This window comes from Oncorhynchus masou, chromosome 16, assembly GCF_036934945.1.
Source record: "Oncorhynchus masou masou isolate Uvic2021 chromosome 16, UVic_Omas_1.1, whole genome shotgun sequence".
Taxonomy (NCBI): Eukaryota; Metazoa; Chordata; class Actinopteri; order Salmoniformes; family Salmonidae; genus Oncorhynchus; species Oncorhynchus masou.
In genome coordinates, this window is record NC_088227.1 from 9,454,604 (window position 1) to 9,468,522 (window position 13,919).

The following is a 13,919-nucleotide window of genomic DNA, read 5'->3' on the forward strand; positions in this document are numbered from 1 at the left end:
TCCTAGTGTTGAATCAATTCTGGATGTATTTTCATCTGTCACCATAGGTGTGAAATATGTGTGCGTGGTATCCCAAAGCTGTTTCTTTTTGGTGGGGTTTGACAAGAGAGGACCAACTCCTCAGTTCCTCAGCCAACCAGGCTGCGTCTTCCACTGGGTGGGTTGTAAGGGTGAACAATGAATCCCTTCTTCCCCTCTTTCTTAAAAAAAAAGAACAGCACAAAGTCCGAGCATGTACTGATGTCAGACATGTTTTGAACGTGACTCATGTTCACAGAGACAATGGGTCTAATGTGACCTAATAGGTTCTGTTCAGGATGTGTGTTTCAAATAGATTGCATAGTGCTTAAATGTCAGTTGTGGGCTGAGTCAGTGTGCCCTGAATACCCTCTAATCTTCGAGTCCAGAGAGATCTCTAGTCTAAGAGTCTTACCAATCCCTGACTGTCTACACCTCGTCTGTTAGTTCACCGTTAGAGGCTACACTCCGCCCAGACCTAACGAAGGTCACACATTGGTTTTCAGACAGACAAACACAAAAACAATGGACCCTGTAAAGCCTTTTAGATCTGTTTATGTAATTACAGTAATCTAAAAAGGACTTGATTCCTGTGTTAGGGACAATATTGGGCCTTGGGAAAGAGCTGAGAACCTCTGAAGTGGGCAGGAAGCAATTAAAGGTTAAAAAACAACAACCTTGTTGTGTAATAAGTCGTCTGCTAAGTGTAGTGTGTCCATGCCAGGTCTCAGGTCCTCACAGTCGTACTAAACCAGGCCACTATTGGTGGATTTACCAAACGAAAGTTAGCTTAATTAGAAATAACGCCATATTATGTAATGGTAGTGTTTCATTTAGCTGATACAATGTACTTGTAGAGAATGTTCTCTGGTTTTAACAGCTAAGCTGCCTCAAACATTTAACACAGATCTCTGCCCAGGATATCAGTGACTTTACACGACAACATTTTTGTAAGATCTTTCTTCTAAAAACAAGTATTTTGTTGTTTTGTGTATTAGAGTGCCCCCAGTATGCCCAAGATCCAGTCTCCAAAACATGCCCCCTCTGAAGCCCTCATGAAGAAAGAGAAGCAGACCAATCTGGACCTGTTTATCCCTCCTCCCCCATCTGTCCCATACACCCCACGGTGAGTGTCTGAGTCAATCAGTCACTTACACAGTCTGTCTGTCTCTCTGTCTTTGAACCCATCATTGTATTTATCACAGGAGACTGGTGGGAGGAGCCATAGGAGGACGGGCTCATCGTAATGGCTGAAATTGAATAAATAGCTCCTCTCACCAGCCTCCTCTGGAATTCACATTAGTGCTCTGTTAGCTGACCTTGACATTTCCCTTCTTTTCCACCTCATATACTGCTCATCGTAGGGATGGGAAGTCTAAAGTGAGTGTGAAGGTCCAACTGAGACCAAAGGGTTCTCAGTCTCCTAACTCCTTCCTGGATGAGGGTAGACGACGCTTCACCATCGCAGACTATGACAACAAGATCAAAGTCTGTCCTCCCCCTGAGCCCAACATCCAACCAGCCCCAGTAGCCCGCCTGAGACAACGGACCTCCACAAGGGGTCAGTACCATAACAGACACACATGCACGCTCGCACACACAAGCACACACCAACAAGAACTCCAGCAAGCACAATTGGTTCTTTGGAAGTTGTGGGAACTAGTGACGCGTAGGTTGACTCATAAATTGCATTTAATTTTCTCCCCAGTCCCTAAATGTCTTTGCTAGGTGAAAGAAGCAGAGATGACAGAGACAATTTTACCGATGTTAACTAGATTGATGCATTCATTATATTATTTATGACATTATTCTGGTGAGCAAGTGTTTATTTAGTCTTCTAGGGCAACATATGACAGAAGAGAAGCTGCCTGTATCTAAGTATAGTTGACTAACAAATAGCCTACCAAAATGTTGGAAATTATAAGCAGATCAATTCCTGCACCCCCATTCAGAAAGATTGATGAGATCGATATTGGCATAAGTAGTAATTACAGAACATTTGAACTCTACTTTACAGGTAAACAGCGGCCCCTGTCCATGCCTGTAGACTCGTGTTTGGGCATGTCGGATTCGTCCTCCAGACCCTGGCCTCAAGGGAGGAAAGGTAAGCATGCAACAGCTACAGTACACCTGCCTGGTTGAAACACCGCCAAAACAAAGCAGCGCAGTAACTCAGGATGTGTCCCAAATGGCACCAAATTCCCTAAATAGTGCACTACATTTCACCAGAGCCCATTTGGCTCTGGTCAAAAGTAGTGCACTATTTACGGAATAGCCCAGCTAGCACATTTGGTTCCTTGGAAGTTGTGGGGACGTACGTTTTTGGTTTCCCATTGGTTCTGGGAACAAAGCCATATGTTTCCTGACCGGTAAAACTGAATGTTTTTTTTAAACATTTTGAGAATGGAAGTGAACATTTTGCCTGTTCTGGGAATGTTCATTTTTCGGTTAAAGGGAGGTTCTGAGAACCTTTTACTCTGGTTCACTGAAAGATTTCCTGGTAGGCTTTATTAACGTTCTGAGAACAGAAATGATAGGTTATTTAATGACATTCTGAGAACATGTTTCGATAAAACTTTGGGGTAAAGTTGGGGTTAACTGTTTTAAACTCCAAGCACAGATAGGACACATGGATACTAATTTGCTTAGGTATTAATTATGCAAAATTTGAACACTACCAACAAAAGGAGCTGATCAAAAGCGGGGGAAGGGAGCTTAAAGGGACCAAATTCGGTCTCAATGACCAATTTCCAAGGGAGATAAACGAATGTCGTAAGAGACTGTATCCGGTACAAAGGCAACAAAGGGAGAAGGGTTCTCATTGTGGACAAACTCTTTATAGATGGACAGCTATTCCGAGACAGCTCCATAACACCATGGCTGATTCTCAATTCTACAGAGACTTCAGGCTACAAAAGAAAGTATGGGAACTGTAAAAATATCTGAACACTATGAAGTGGGAATGAACACACACATACTCAATTACATGCTCGCCTACACATATGGACTTATACATACACACACCTGAGCTCGCTCTCTTCTCTCACTATCTTTCTCTCTTTTCTCTTCTCTCTCTCTCCATTATTGAGAACTGTTTTTATAATTTAATGTGTTTATCGTTTGTCTATCTTTTTTATGTATTTGTCTACAAGTTTATAAATGTTTACAACAAGCAAGGAGAAGATATCAGAATAGGGGCATTGGGGAATAATAACATATTGTACGGAATACATTTGTACTGTAGTGAAGCCGTCTCCAGAGTAATGCAAGGTCTCTTTCATGATCATATGAAACGTCAATTGCTATGGAATTGCTGGGATGTGTTTTCCAATGATGTTTGAGGTAATTAAGATGGAACTATGACGGTGATACGATATGGAATACAACTATCACCATGAATATTAAGTATACACGTATACATTCAACCATGCAAATTGGCAGAGTTATTATTTATTTGGACATCACACATTATAGTCTTACTCTTATACAGACATCGTACACACTCTCACTAAATCACATGCAATATCATACACTTCAACCTACTCAGATGTACTAGACACATAATATCTTGTCTCAATTTTATAACATCTGTGGCATTGGCAAAGAGGCAAACAGGCAAGGGAATAAAACAAATATTGCTAGAACCTATTTCTTGAATTCTGAATATCAGACATTTGAAAGCACTAATTTTGACCATCATAATACCTCTGATGGCAGTAACTTTACAAGCACTAATTATGGTCAATTTAGAATGAGAATAATATCTAGCTATGGTAAGGGTCAAAATAAGTATAGCCAGTTATAATTGTGATGGTTTAGCAGATTATAAAAAAAGAAGATCAGTCCATGCCCATGGCTAAAAGAAAAGGAATGTAGCATATACTGGAAACTCACTCTACCTCCATAGATGAAGTTACGTGGAAAAAGGAATGGGGTGGTGAAATATTTTTCTGTCATGGACAAAGGAACTCAAAAGGAGTGATGATAGTAATTAACAAAAATGTTGATCTGAACGTGCAAATAGTTGATCTGAATGTGCAAACAGGAATGATTCGCAAGGAAGGTGGATCCTTTTGAATATGAAAATGGATGAAAAAAAGATTTGGCTCATTAATCTATATGGTCCAAATCATGGTGATCCATACTTCTTTGAAAACATTTTTACCAATTTATTGAACTTACAGGCAACAAATTATCAAATCCTTATGGTAGGAGACTATAACACAGTGTTAAGTATCTCAATGGACCATAAAGGTAATCTACAAACTATCATCACAGTGCCCTTAAGTAAATCACAAATATTATGGACACATTAGAAATAGTGGATATTTGGAGACTAAAAAACCTTGACCTAGAGAGAGATATATGGAGGAGACTTAACTTCTTGACGCACCCATCCAGTTAGCGGGATCATTTTCATCAACACCCGCTGAATTGCAACGCACCAAATTCAAATTAAATTACTAAACATATTTAATTTTTATGAAATCACAAGTGCAATATAGCAAAAACAGCTTAGCTTGTTGTTAATCCACCTGGCGTGTCAGATTTCAATACGGCTTTTTGGTGAAAGCGTAACAAGCGTTTATGTAAGAACTTCTCTCTCAGTAGACAAAATATTACAAACACCTAGCAGCCAAGTAGATTGGTCACGAAAGTCAGAAAAGCAATAGATTAAATCGCTTACCTTTGATGATCTTCGGATGTTTGCACTCACAAGACTCCCAGTTACACAATAAATGTTCCTTTTGTTCCATAAAGATTATTTTTATACCCAAAATACCTCCATTTGTTTGACGCGTTATGTTCAGAAATCCACAGGCTCGAGCGGTCACGACATTGCAGATGAAAATTCCAAATAGTATCCGTAATGTCCACAGAAACATGTCAAACCTTTTTTAAATCAATCCTCAGGTTGTTTTAAAAATATATAATCGATAATATATCAACCGGGACTGTTGCTTTTTTAATATGAGAGGGATAGACAATGGCTGCCCCACTCTGTTGCGCAAGCAAAACTCTGCGAACACCCAGCTATCCACTGACGCGATGTTATCTTTCTCACTCATTTTTCAAAATAAAAGCGCAAAACTATGTCTAAAGACTGTTGACACCTTGAGGAAGCCATAGGAAAAGGAATCTGGTTGATATCCCTTTAAATGGAGCGAAGGCAGGCTATGGAACATGGAGCTTTCAAAATAGAAACCACTTCCTGGTTTGATTTTCCTCAGGTTTTCCTCAGGTTTTCGCCCGCAATATCAGTTCTGTTATACTCACAGACAATATTTTGACAGTTTTCTATCCTAATCTGACAATTATATGCATATTCTAGTTTCTGGGCCTGAGAAATAGGCCGTTTTAAATTGGTACGTTTTTTTAGCCAAAAACGAAAATCCTGCCCCCTACACTCAAGAAGTTAATCAAGCTAGTCGTCTTGACTACTTTCTTGTCTCTTTCTCTCTTGCATCAAAGGTTAAAAAAGTTTTAATAGGAGACAGAATGCGATCAGATCATCATTTAATTGGCATTCACATAACTCTTATAGATTCTTCACGTGGATGGGGATATTGGACATTTTATCAAAATGGCAGCAGAGAACTGTAAGGAAAGGCGGCCAAGGAGGAATTGGCTTTGGGGGTGACCAGTGAAATATACCTGCTGGAGCGTGTGCTACGGGTTGGTGTTGCTATGGTGACCAGTGAGCTGAGATAAGGTGGGGCTTTACATAGCAAAGACTTATAGATGAACTGGAGCCAGTGGGTTTGGCGACGAACATGAAGCGAGCCAACAAGGTCACAGTATATGGGGCTTTGGTGACAAAACGGATGGCACTTTGATAGACTGCATCCAATCTGCTAAGTAGAGTGTTGGAGGCTATTTTGTAAATTACATCTAAATTACATTTTGTAAATTTTGTAAATGACATCACCGAAGTCAAGGATCGGTAGGATAGTCAGTTTTACGATGGTATGTTTGGCAGCATGCGTGAAGGATGCTTTGTTGCGAAATAGGAAGCCGATTCTAGATTTAATTTTGGATTGGACATGCTTAATGTGAGTACAGGTAGATAGCAATAAAAACAATACTACAGAGATACAAAAGAAGTTAGATGAAAAACAAAAAGAACTAGAGGAACTTATTCAAGAATGATCTAATGTAATTTATTATAAAAGAAAGCAAACTGGATGGAATATAGAGAAAAATGCACAAAATTCTTCCTGAATCTCCAATACAGGAACGCTAACAAAATTTGCATAAACTCGTTACTGAAGACGGAGACATCTATGATTCTCTAAATTATGTTAAAAGACGAAGCTAATTATTTTAGGCAGGTATTCTCTTTTCCGTCTCATCCTCTCACACTGAATGAAAATTACGGTAAGGAATTCTTTCCAAATAATATAAAAAATGGAAAATTATCAAATGTACTGAAAGATCAGTGCAAAGGCCAAATTACAGAGGAAGAACTTTTTTGAGGCTATTAAATCCTTTCAGTCTGGATAAACTTCAGGGCTTGATGGCATACCGGTAGAAACTAAAAGCTCCATTGTTAGATTTTTTAAAACTAATCCTATAGAAATGGTAGTCTGTCAGGTACTCAGCAGGAATGTCTGATTTCTCTATTATTAAAACAAGACCCAGATGGCAAATATAAAGATCCAGTTTATCTAAAACACTGGAGGCCCCTTACACTTTAATGTTGTGATTCAAAAATACTAGCACTCAGAATTAAAAGGGTTTTACCAGGTTTTGTTCATCCTGATCAGACAGTTTTTTTTACATGGATGATACATTGGAGATAATATATGACAACTACTAGAAGTAATAGAACATCATGAAACATCTAAGAGGCCAAACCTGGTATTTATAGAGGATTTTGAAAAGGCATTTGATAAAGTAAGATTGGATTTTATTTATAAATGCCTGGATTTTTTTCAATTTCGGTAATTCTCTTGGGTAAAATGGGTAAAAATAATGTATAGCAACTTTAGGTGTAAAATAGTACATAACGACTACTTCTCAGAGAGTTTTGAAATTGTCAAGGGGAGTTACACAAGGGTGTCTGCTGTCACCATATCTATTTGTTATGGCCATCAAAATGCTTGCTATTAAAATCAGATCCAATAACAACATTAGAGGATTAGAAATTGAAGGCTTAAAAACAAAGGTGTCCATGTATGCCGATGACTCAGGTTTTATATTAAGTCCGTAAGCTAGATCCCTACAATGTTTCATTGAAGATCTAGATAACTTTTCTGTACTCTCTGGACTAAAACCTAATTATGACAAGTGCACACTATTATGTATTGGATCTTTAAAAATATAACTTTTACATTACCCTGCAGTTTACCTCTAAAATGGGCTGATGGTGAAGTAGACATACTTGGTATTCATATCAGAAAAGATATAAATAAGCTCTCCTCAATGAATTTCAATAGAAAACTTGCCCTGATTAACTTGCCCTGATTAACTCCTTAGTAATATCTCAGTTTACTCACTTACTTATGTCGCTGCCTACTCCTGATGATTAATTTTTAAAATCATATGAGCAAAAAATATTTCGCTTTATCTGGGACGCTAAACCAGACAAAATTAAACGTGCCTATCTATAAACGTCCCTTTTTCAGGACCCTGTCTTTCAAAGAAAATTCTTAAACATCTAAATAACTTCACAGATCTTAATTGTAAAGAGTTTAAACACTGTCTCCCATGCTTGTTCAGTGAACCATAAACAATTAATGAACATGCACCTGCGGAACGGTCATTAAGACACTAACAGCTTACAGACGGTAGGCAATTATGGTCACAGTTGTGAAAACGAAGGACACTAAATAGGCCTTTCTACTGACTCTGAAAACACCAAAATAAAGATGCCCAGGGACCCTGCTCATCTGCTTGAATGTGTCTTAAACATGCTGCAAGGAGGCTTGAGGACTGCAGATGTGGCCGTGCGTTACAGGGAAGACATTTTCCTCCCTCATGTGGTACCCTTCCTGCAGACTCATCCTAACACGACCCTCCAGCATGACAATGCCACCAGCCATATTTCTCGTTCTGTGCGTGATTTCCTGCAAGACAGGAATGTCAGTGTTCTGCTATGGCCAGCGAAGAGTCCGGATCTCAATGCCATTGAGTACATCTGGGACCTGTTGGATCGGAGGGTGAGGGCTAGGGCCATTCCCCCCAGAAATGTCCGGGAACTTGCAGGTGCCTTGGTGGAAGAGTGGGGTAACATCTCACAGCGAGACCTGGCAAATCTGGTGCAGTCCATGAGGAGGAGATGCATTGGAGTACTTAATGCAACTGGTGACCACACCATATACTGACAGTTACTTTAGATTTTGAATGAATATGAATTGGGTGGGCTGAGATAAGCTTCACTTATTCAAAAGTTTTACTTGAACCCTAAATGGTTATCAAGTAAAAAAACTCATCCATTGTTTAAAAATTGCCTTTTTGTCTTTGTGCAGATTGCCATGTCTCATTTTCAATTAATTTCAAACAAGCATTGCAGAGCTGGCTACAATTTCAATTTTGTCCCCATGAAAAGATGGAACAAATATTACAACAAATATTATGGTTTACCTCAAATGTGCTGGTTGATAAAATACCTGTATTTATGGGAAAGATGTTTGAAAAGGGTATTTTATTCTTACATTTTATTGTAAATTGGAATGGTGGAGTTATGTCCTTCATGGAGTTATCAGATTTGTACGGGAAGGTCTATTCAATCCAAGAGTACAACCAATTGATTACAGCATTACCCCAAAATGGAGGAGGCAGGTGGCAGTGGGCGGAGGTAGGGAACTGGTCTGTCTGCCTAATATAAAGGATCAAAACTGGCGGAGGATTAAAAATAGCATAAATAGGAAAGTATACCAGTTTCATTTGAGGACCATGATGTTGTCAACTGTGCCATACAGATTGCAAAATAGTTGGGAAGAGATTTTTGATGTACCGATTCCATGACACAGGGTGTATGAGTTGACATATAAAACAAAGCAAGATTCAAGACTTTGTGCATTTCAGCTAAAATTATTAAATAGAATTCTTGCCACCAACAAAATGTTGAATATTTCAGGCATAAAATCATGGAAGCTCTGCAGATTTTGTTGTGAGGATACAGAATCAATAGACCATTTATTTTGCTATTGCCCTCGAGTAACCTGTTTCTGGTCTCAGGTTCAGAAATGGCTGAAAATGCATAGCATTGGTCTAAAATTGACCCTAGAAATAGTACTGTTAGGAGATCTGGAGAGACCGGGTCAGTCAATTACTAATATACAAATACTCTTAGTAAAACTATTTATATTCAACTCGCAATCTGTGGATTCTATTCAATTAGATAGATTGAAGTTATACGTTAAACATCACATCATAGTTGAAAGATATGTGTTGCTAGAGATATTTTTTTTGCATTGTTGTTTTCTTCCGTCTTTTTCTTTTTTCTCTTTAGTTCCTTCTCTTGGTTGTTGTTTCTTTGGGGGGTTCTTGGGAGTGGGGTATGGAATTAATTGTATTTTTTTATTGGATTTTTCTTCTTGGGGGAGGGGAGGGGTCTCTAATGGTTGAGGGACAGATATTGGAGAACTGTGGGGGGATATTGGAGGGTTCAGGTTCACATTTTTTGGCCTGGTTGGAGATCTGTCAACATACCCTTGAGCTGAGCATTGACCCTGGATGCTTCTGTGTGTCGCTCTGAATGGGAGTCTGTTGGATGACTGGAATAATGTAGTTATGGGGTGGCTTCACTGCAAATATATTGAATGTTTCGGATATTCAATAAATAAAATTTATTTTTTTAATTAAACATTTATTTTAGCACACCATCAGTGAGGTTCAAACCTATGATCTTCTGTTCTCTATCACATGGAATTAATCCACTGCGCCACAAGGATGGAGCTACCATGATGTGTTTTTTTTAACTCATACAAAGCTGTAAATTTTAATCTATTCAAACGGACCCAATTTCAAAGTGAACAAGCATTCATTAAGCTCAAGCCTGGCCAATTAGTGTGTGCTGCCAACACACCTGAACACACTTACCAGGATAGGGTATGGTTGGCGCTGAGAACTGAATGTATGTGTTTTTAAATAACATTCTTGGAATGTTCTTTGAACAATACTAATGTTTTCTTGGGTTTTTTTATGGAAAGTTTTCTTAATGTTCTGAGAACATGACTTTAAATAGAACCAGAAAACTTTATGCTTAAATACTGAAATTCCCACAGAGAACATTGTTTCTTAACGTTCTATGAACTTTCTGGGAACATGACTTCCACTTGAACCATGGGGAAACCTGTATAAAACGTTATGCTGAAGTACTGAAATTCCCACAGAGAACAATGATTCTTAATAACGTTCTCTGAACTTTCTGGGAACATGACTTCTACTTGAACCATGGGGAAACCTGTATAAAACGTTATGCTGAAGTACTGAAATTCCCACAGAAGAACGTTGTTTCTTAACATTCTCTGAACAATTTGAGAAAATTACTTTAAAATAGAATCCTGAGGAAACCATTAGGAAACGTTATGCTGAAGTATTGAAATTCCCATATGCTTCTCAGAATGTTATGTGCTAGCTGGGTATCCTGCACCATTCCCAGAACATTGTGGGAAGGTTGCATGCAAAATAACCATAGGACAACCACACTCTCATCAATGTCTAACAAACATATGGCTCTCAGAACGTTATGTGCTAGCTCTGAGGGTATCATTTGGGACGGAACCTAACTGAGGCTAATCTACTGTTATCAGAATGGCCATTTCACAGGCTTATTTACTCTGCAGAACAAACTGAGGCCGGCTCGGACTGCGTGCCTCGAATTCTTAAGTCGTTGTTCATTAACTTTAGGGTAAGCTCCAGCATAACCACTGTTGATTTTGGCCTCAACTCCTTCTTAGACTGACTTAACCTTGAACAGAGAGGGTTCGGCAGGTGTTGTGTAAGTGCTGATGTAAAAAGGGCTTTATTAAATCCATTTGAATAATTGATTGAGATGCCTGTCTGTCTGTCTGTCTGTCTGTCTGTTTACCCCTACAGGAGAGGACATCCTCCACAGATACCTGAGTAACGAGCGGATTGCCACCATCTCTGAGGAGGCCCCGTACTTTCCCCTACCCTACAGACCCCCGGAGGGGCGGTCTGGCCAGCTGATCCATGGCGTCGACCACATTAGGGGCTCCCAGTGCTTCATCAATGCTGACCTGCACAACAGCACCACCATCCCATACCGGGAGGCATCATCCAAAAATTCCCCAGCTACGACTGAGATCCCTGCTGCTGCTACTCCCAAACATCCTCCTTCGGAACCCACTTCGATCCTGGCGGGCTGGCTAGCCCGCCTCAGGCTGCTGAGTCATTGACGAGTGCCTCGACCCAGTGGAACATGTCGTCACCCCCCCACCCCCCCACCGTGCCTTTACCTTGCTATCATCGAATAATGGTCTGGCTACTCTACTCAGTATTCCGACTTACACGTACCAAACCTGGAACATTCTGTTGGAACTTGGAGCGCTAAGCAGCCTTTGGAAGCTCTGACGGAAGGTCTTGCTTAATTTCAACACCACATAATGTAGTGGTAGACCATTTGGTTGGATCTCTTGCTACATTTGAACTCCTCGGGGTGACACATTTTTGTTTAGATTCAAAATGCTGACAGATTCTGACAGTGTTCCATCTTTTGTGGAGGGATTAAAGAAAATGCCAAGTATAAAGAAGTATTATAGAAAACAGTGGAGCTTCTGTTTCTGCTCATTCTCCTTATCATGAGAAGGATTATAATTCAGGTTTAGGAAAGTTTGCCTTGCTTCTGTAGGTGAACTCTCCTATGTGTAAACTGTTAAGTTATTTAGTTTGTGTCTGTCTAGAGACTTCTTGTAAATATGTTTAGATCTTTTTCAGAAGTTGATTTGATTTCAGTTGGAAGTTGATATAGATACAATGCCTATCATTTTTATTGGAGCTAGTGTGCTTCTCTCTTCATAGTGTTCCATGTTATTATGCGCTGGAAATGACTGCCAGAGTTGGCCTTTTTTTAAGCTACCATGTGTCCAGTGCTGTAACAAACCGTGTCAGTGTGTGTGCATGCGTCCGTGAGTGTGTGTGTGTGTGTGTGTGTGTGTGTGTGTGTGTGTGTGTGTGTGTGTGTGTGTGTGTGTGTGTGTGTGTGTGTGTGTGTGTGTGTGTGTGTGTGTGTGTGTGTGTGTGTGTGTGTGAGCGTTCGTGAGTGTGTGTGTGTGTGTGTGTGTGAGTGAGTGTCCGTGCATGTGTGTGTGAGAGTGAGCGTCCGTGTGTGTGTGTGTGTGTGTGAGTGAGCGTCCGTCCGTGTGTGTGTGTGTGTGAGTGAGCGTCAGTGCGTGTGTGTGTGTGAGTGAGCGTCAGTGTGTGTGTGTGTGAGTGAGCGTCTGTGCGTGTATGTGTGTGAGCATCCGTGCGTGTGCGTGTGTGTGTGAGTGTGTGTGTGTGTGTGTGTGTGTGAGAGAGTGAGTGTCCGTGTGTGTGAGAGAGTGAGCGTCCGTGTGTGTGAGAGAGTGAGCGTCCGTGTGTGTGTGAGTGAGTGAGCGTCAGTGCGTGCATATTTTTGTGAAGTTCAGGTAACATTAAAAAAAATGTGTAACTATTTTATCTCACTAACTGGTCCTCAATAAAGCTGGTGTGACCATTGATGTGTTTCAACACTTACAGGGGGCACTGTTTTGAAGCCACCGCACCTCCATCTTGGCATTCCTCCTCCTTTGTAAAAAATATTTAGGAAGATATGGAAATGCATTTATTAATGTCTACATTTAGTTTTTACCACATTTATTATATTACAGACACCTTAATGCAGATGTCTAAATTATATTATAGGAGCTAAACATAGAAATAAAACATTGAAACATTGTATTTTTTTATACTTAATTAAATACAGTGCCTTGGTCCTTGAAACCTTTAATTGCAATACTGTAGAATTCCGCCAATTCCTATGGAGGACTGCGCCTACTGGAGAGTGCCAATATGGCTGAATGGTGGCTTCAAAGACTCTCAATAGCCAATACATAGAAAACTCAATCCAGGGTTTGTATACATCATTGGGTGTGACTCACTGTGAAACCATAACATGATGTCATGACCACGAAGACAGTGCCTTAGCAAGAGTAACCATACATACTAAACATATGGAGCTGTGAAGCTTGTCTTAAAGGAGGAAATCAGTGTGGTAATTCCAATAAATGGGTCTCTTTAATATATTTCTGCACCATAGGACAAGTTTTACGCATAAATGTCTAGCAACTCACAAGACTTTGCAAGTGCTTTGCAATATGAATACCTCTGTAATAGTTTCAAAACTATAATAAAAACGTGCAATTCAATTTTGGTTGCGTCTTTTCTGTTTGTTCTTTCTTCTCAACAATAATTAGAAAAAGGCATTTATGAAGTTCTGCAACTATTCTATAATTATCACAATTATCATAGTTTGTTGTCGCTTAAAGCTCTGACACTGTTTGATCACAGAAAGGACTATACACAGTATTTCACAATCAGCCTGGAACAGTGGCGTCATTAAGCCTGGGCTTGTTTTTGATAGTAAAATATATACAGTGCATTCTGAAGTATTCAGACCCCTTGACTTTTTCCTCATTTTGTTACGTCACAGTCTTATTCTAAAATGGATGAAAAAAAAATGTTTAGCTCATCAATCTTCACACAATAACTCATAAACTTGAGACATCTGTGGCATTGTGTTGTGTGACAAAACTGCACATTTTAGAATGGCCTTTTATTGTCCCCAGCACAAGGTGCACTTGTGTAATGATCATGCTGTTTAATCAGCTTCTTGATATGCCACACCTGTCAGGTGGATGGATTATCTTGGCAAATGAGAAATGCTCACTAACAAGGATGTTAACAAATTT

At 39.6% G+C, this 13,919-nt stretch overlaps 1 protein-coding gene across 1 annotated transcript in view; it reads left to right on the plus strand.

Moving 5' to 3' along the window:
* The window catches only part of LOC135557434 (connector enhancer of kinase suppressor of ras 3-like), a 45,304-nt gene extending 31,928 nt beyond the window's left edge, over positions 1-13,376 (plus strand). The window contains exons 10-14 of the mRNA XM_064990690.1: positions 743-749; positions 1,017-1,144; positions 1,383-1,579; positions 2,036-2,122; positions 11,065-13,376. Of these exons, the coding sequence (XP_064846762.1) occupies positions 743-749; positions 1,017-1,144; positions 1,383-1,579; positions 2,036-2,122; positions 11,065-11,387 (742 nt within the window). The 3' untranslated portion in view covers positions 11,388-13,376. The remainder of the gene's footprint in view (positions 1-742; positions 750-1,016; positions 1,145-1,382; positions 1,580-2,035; positions 2,123-11,064) is intronic.
* Positions 13,377-13,919: the final 543 nt, after the last annotated feature.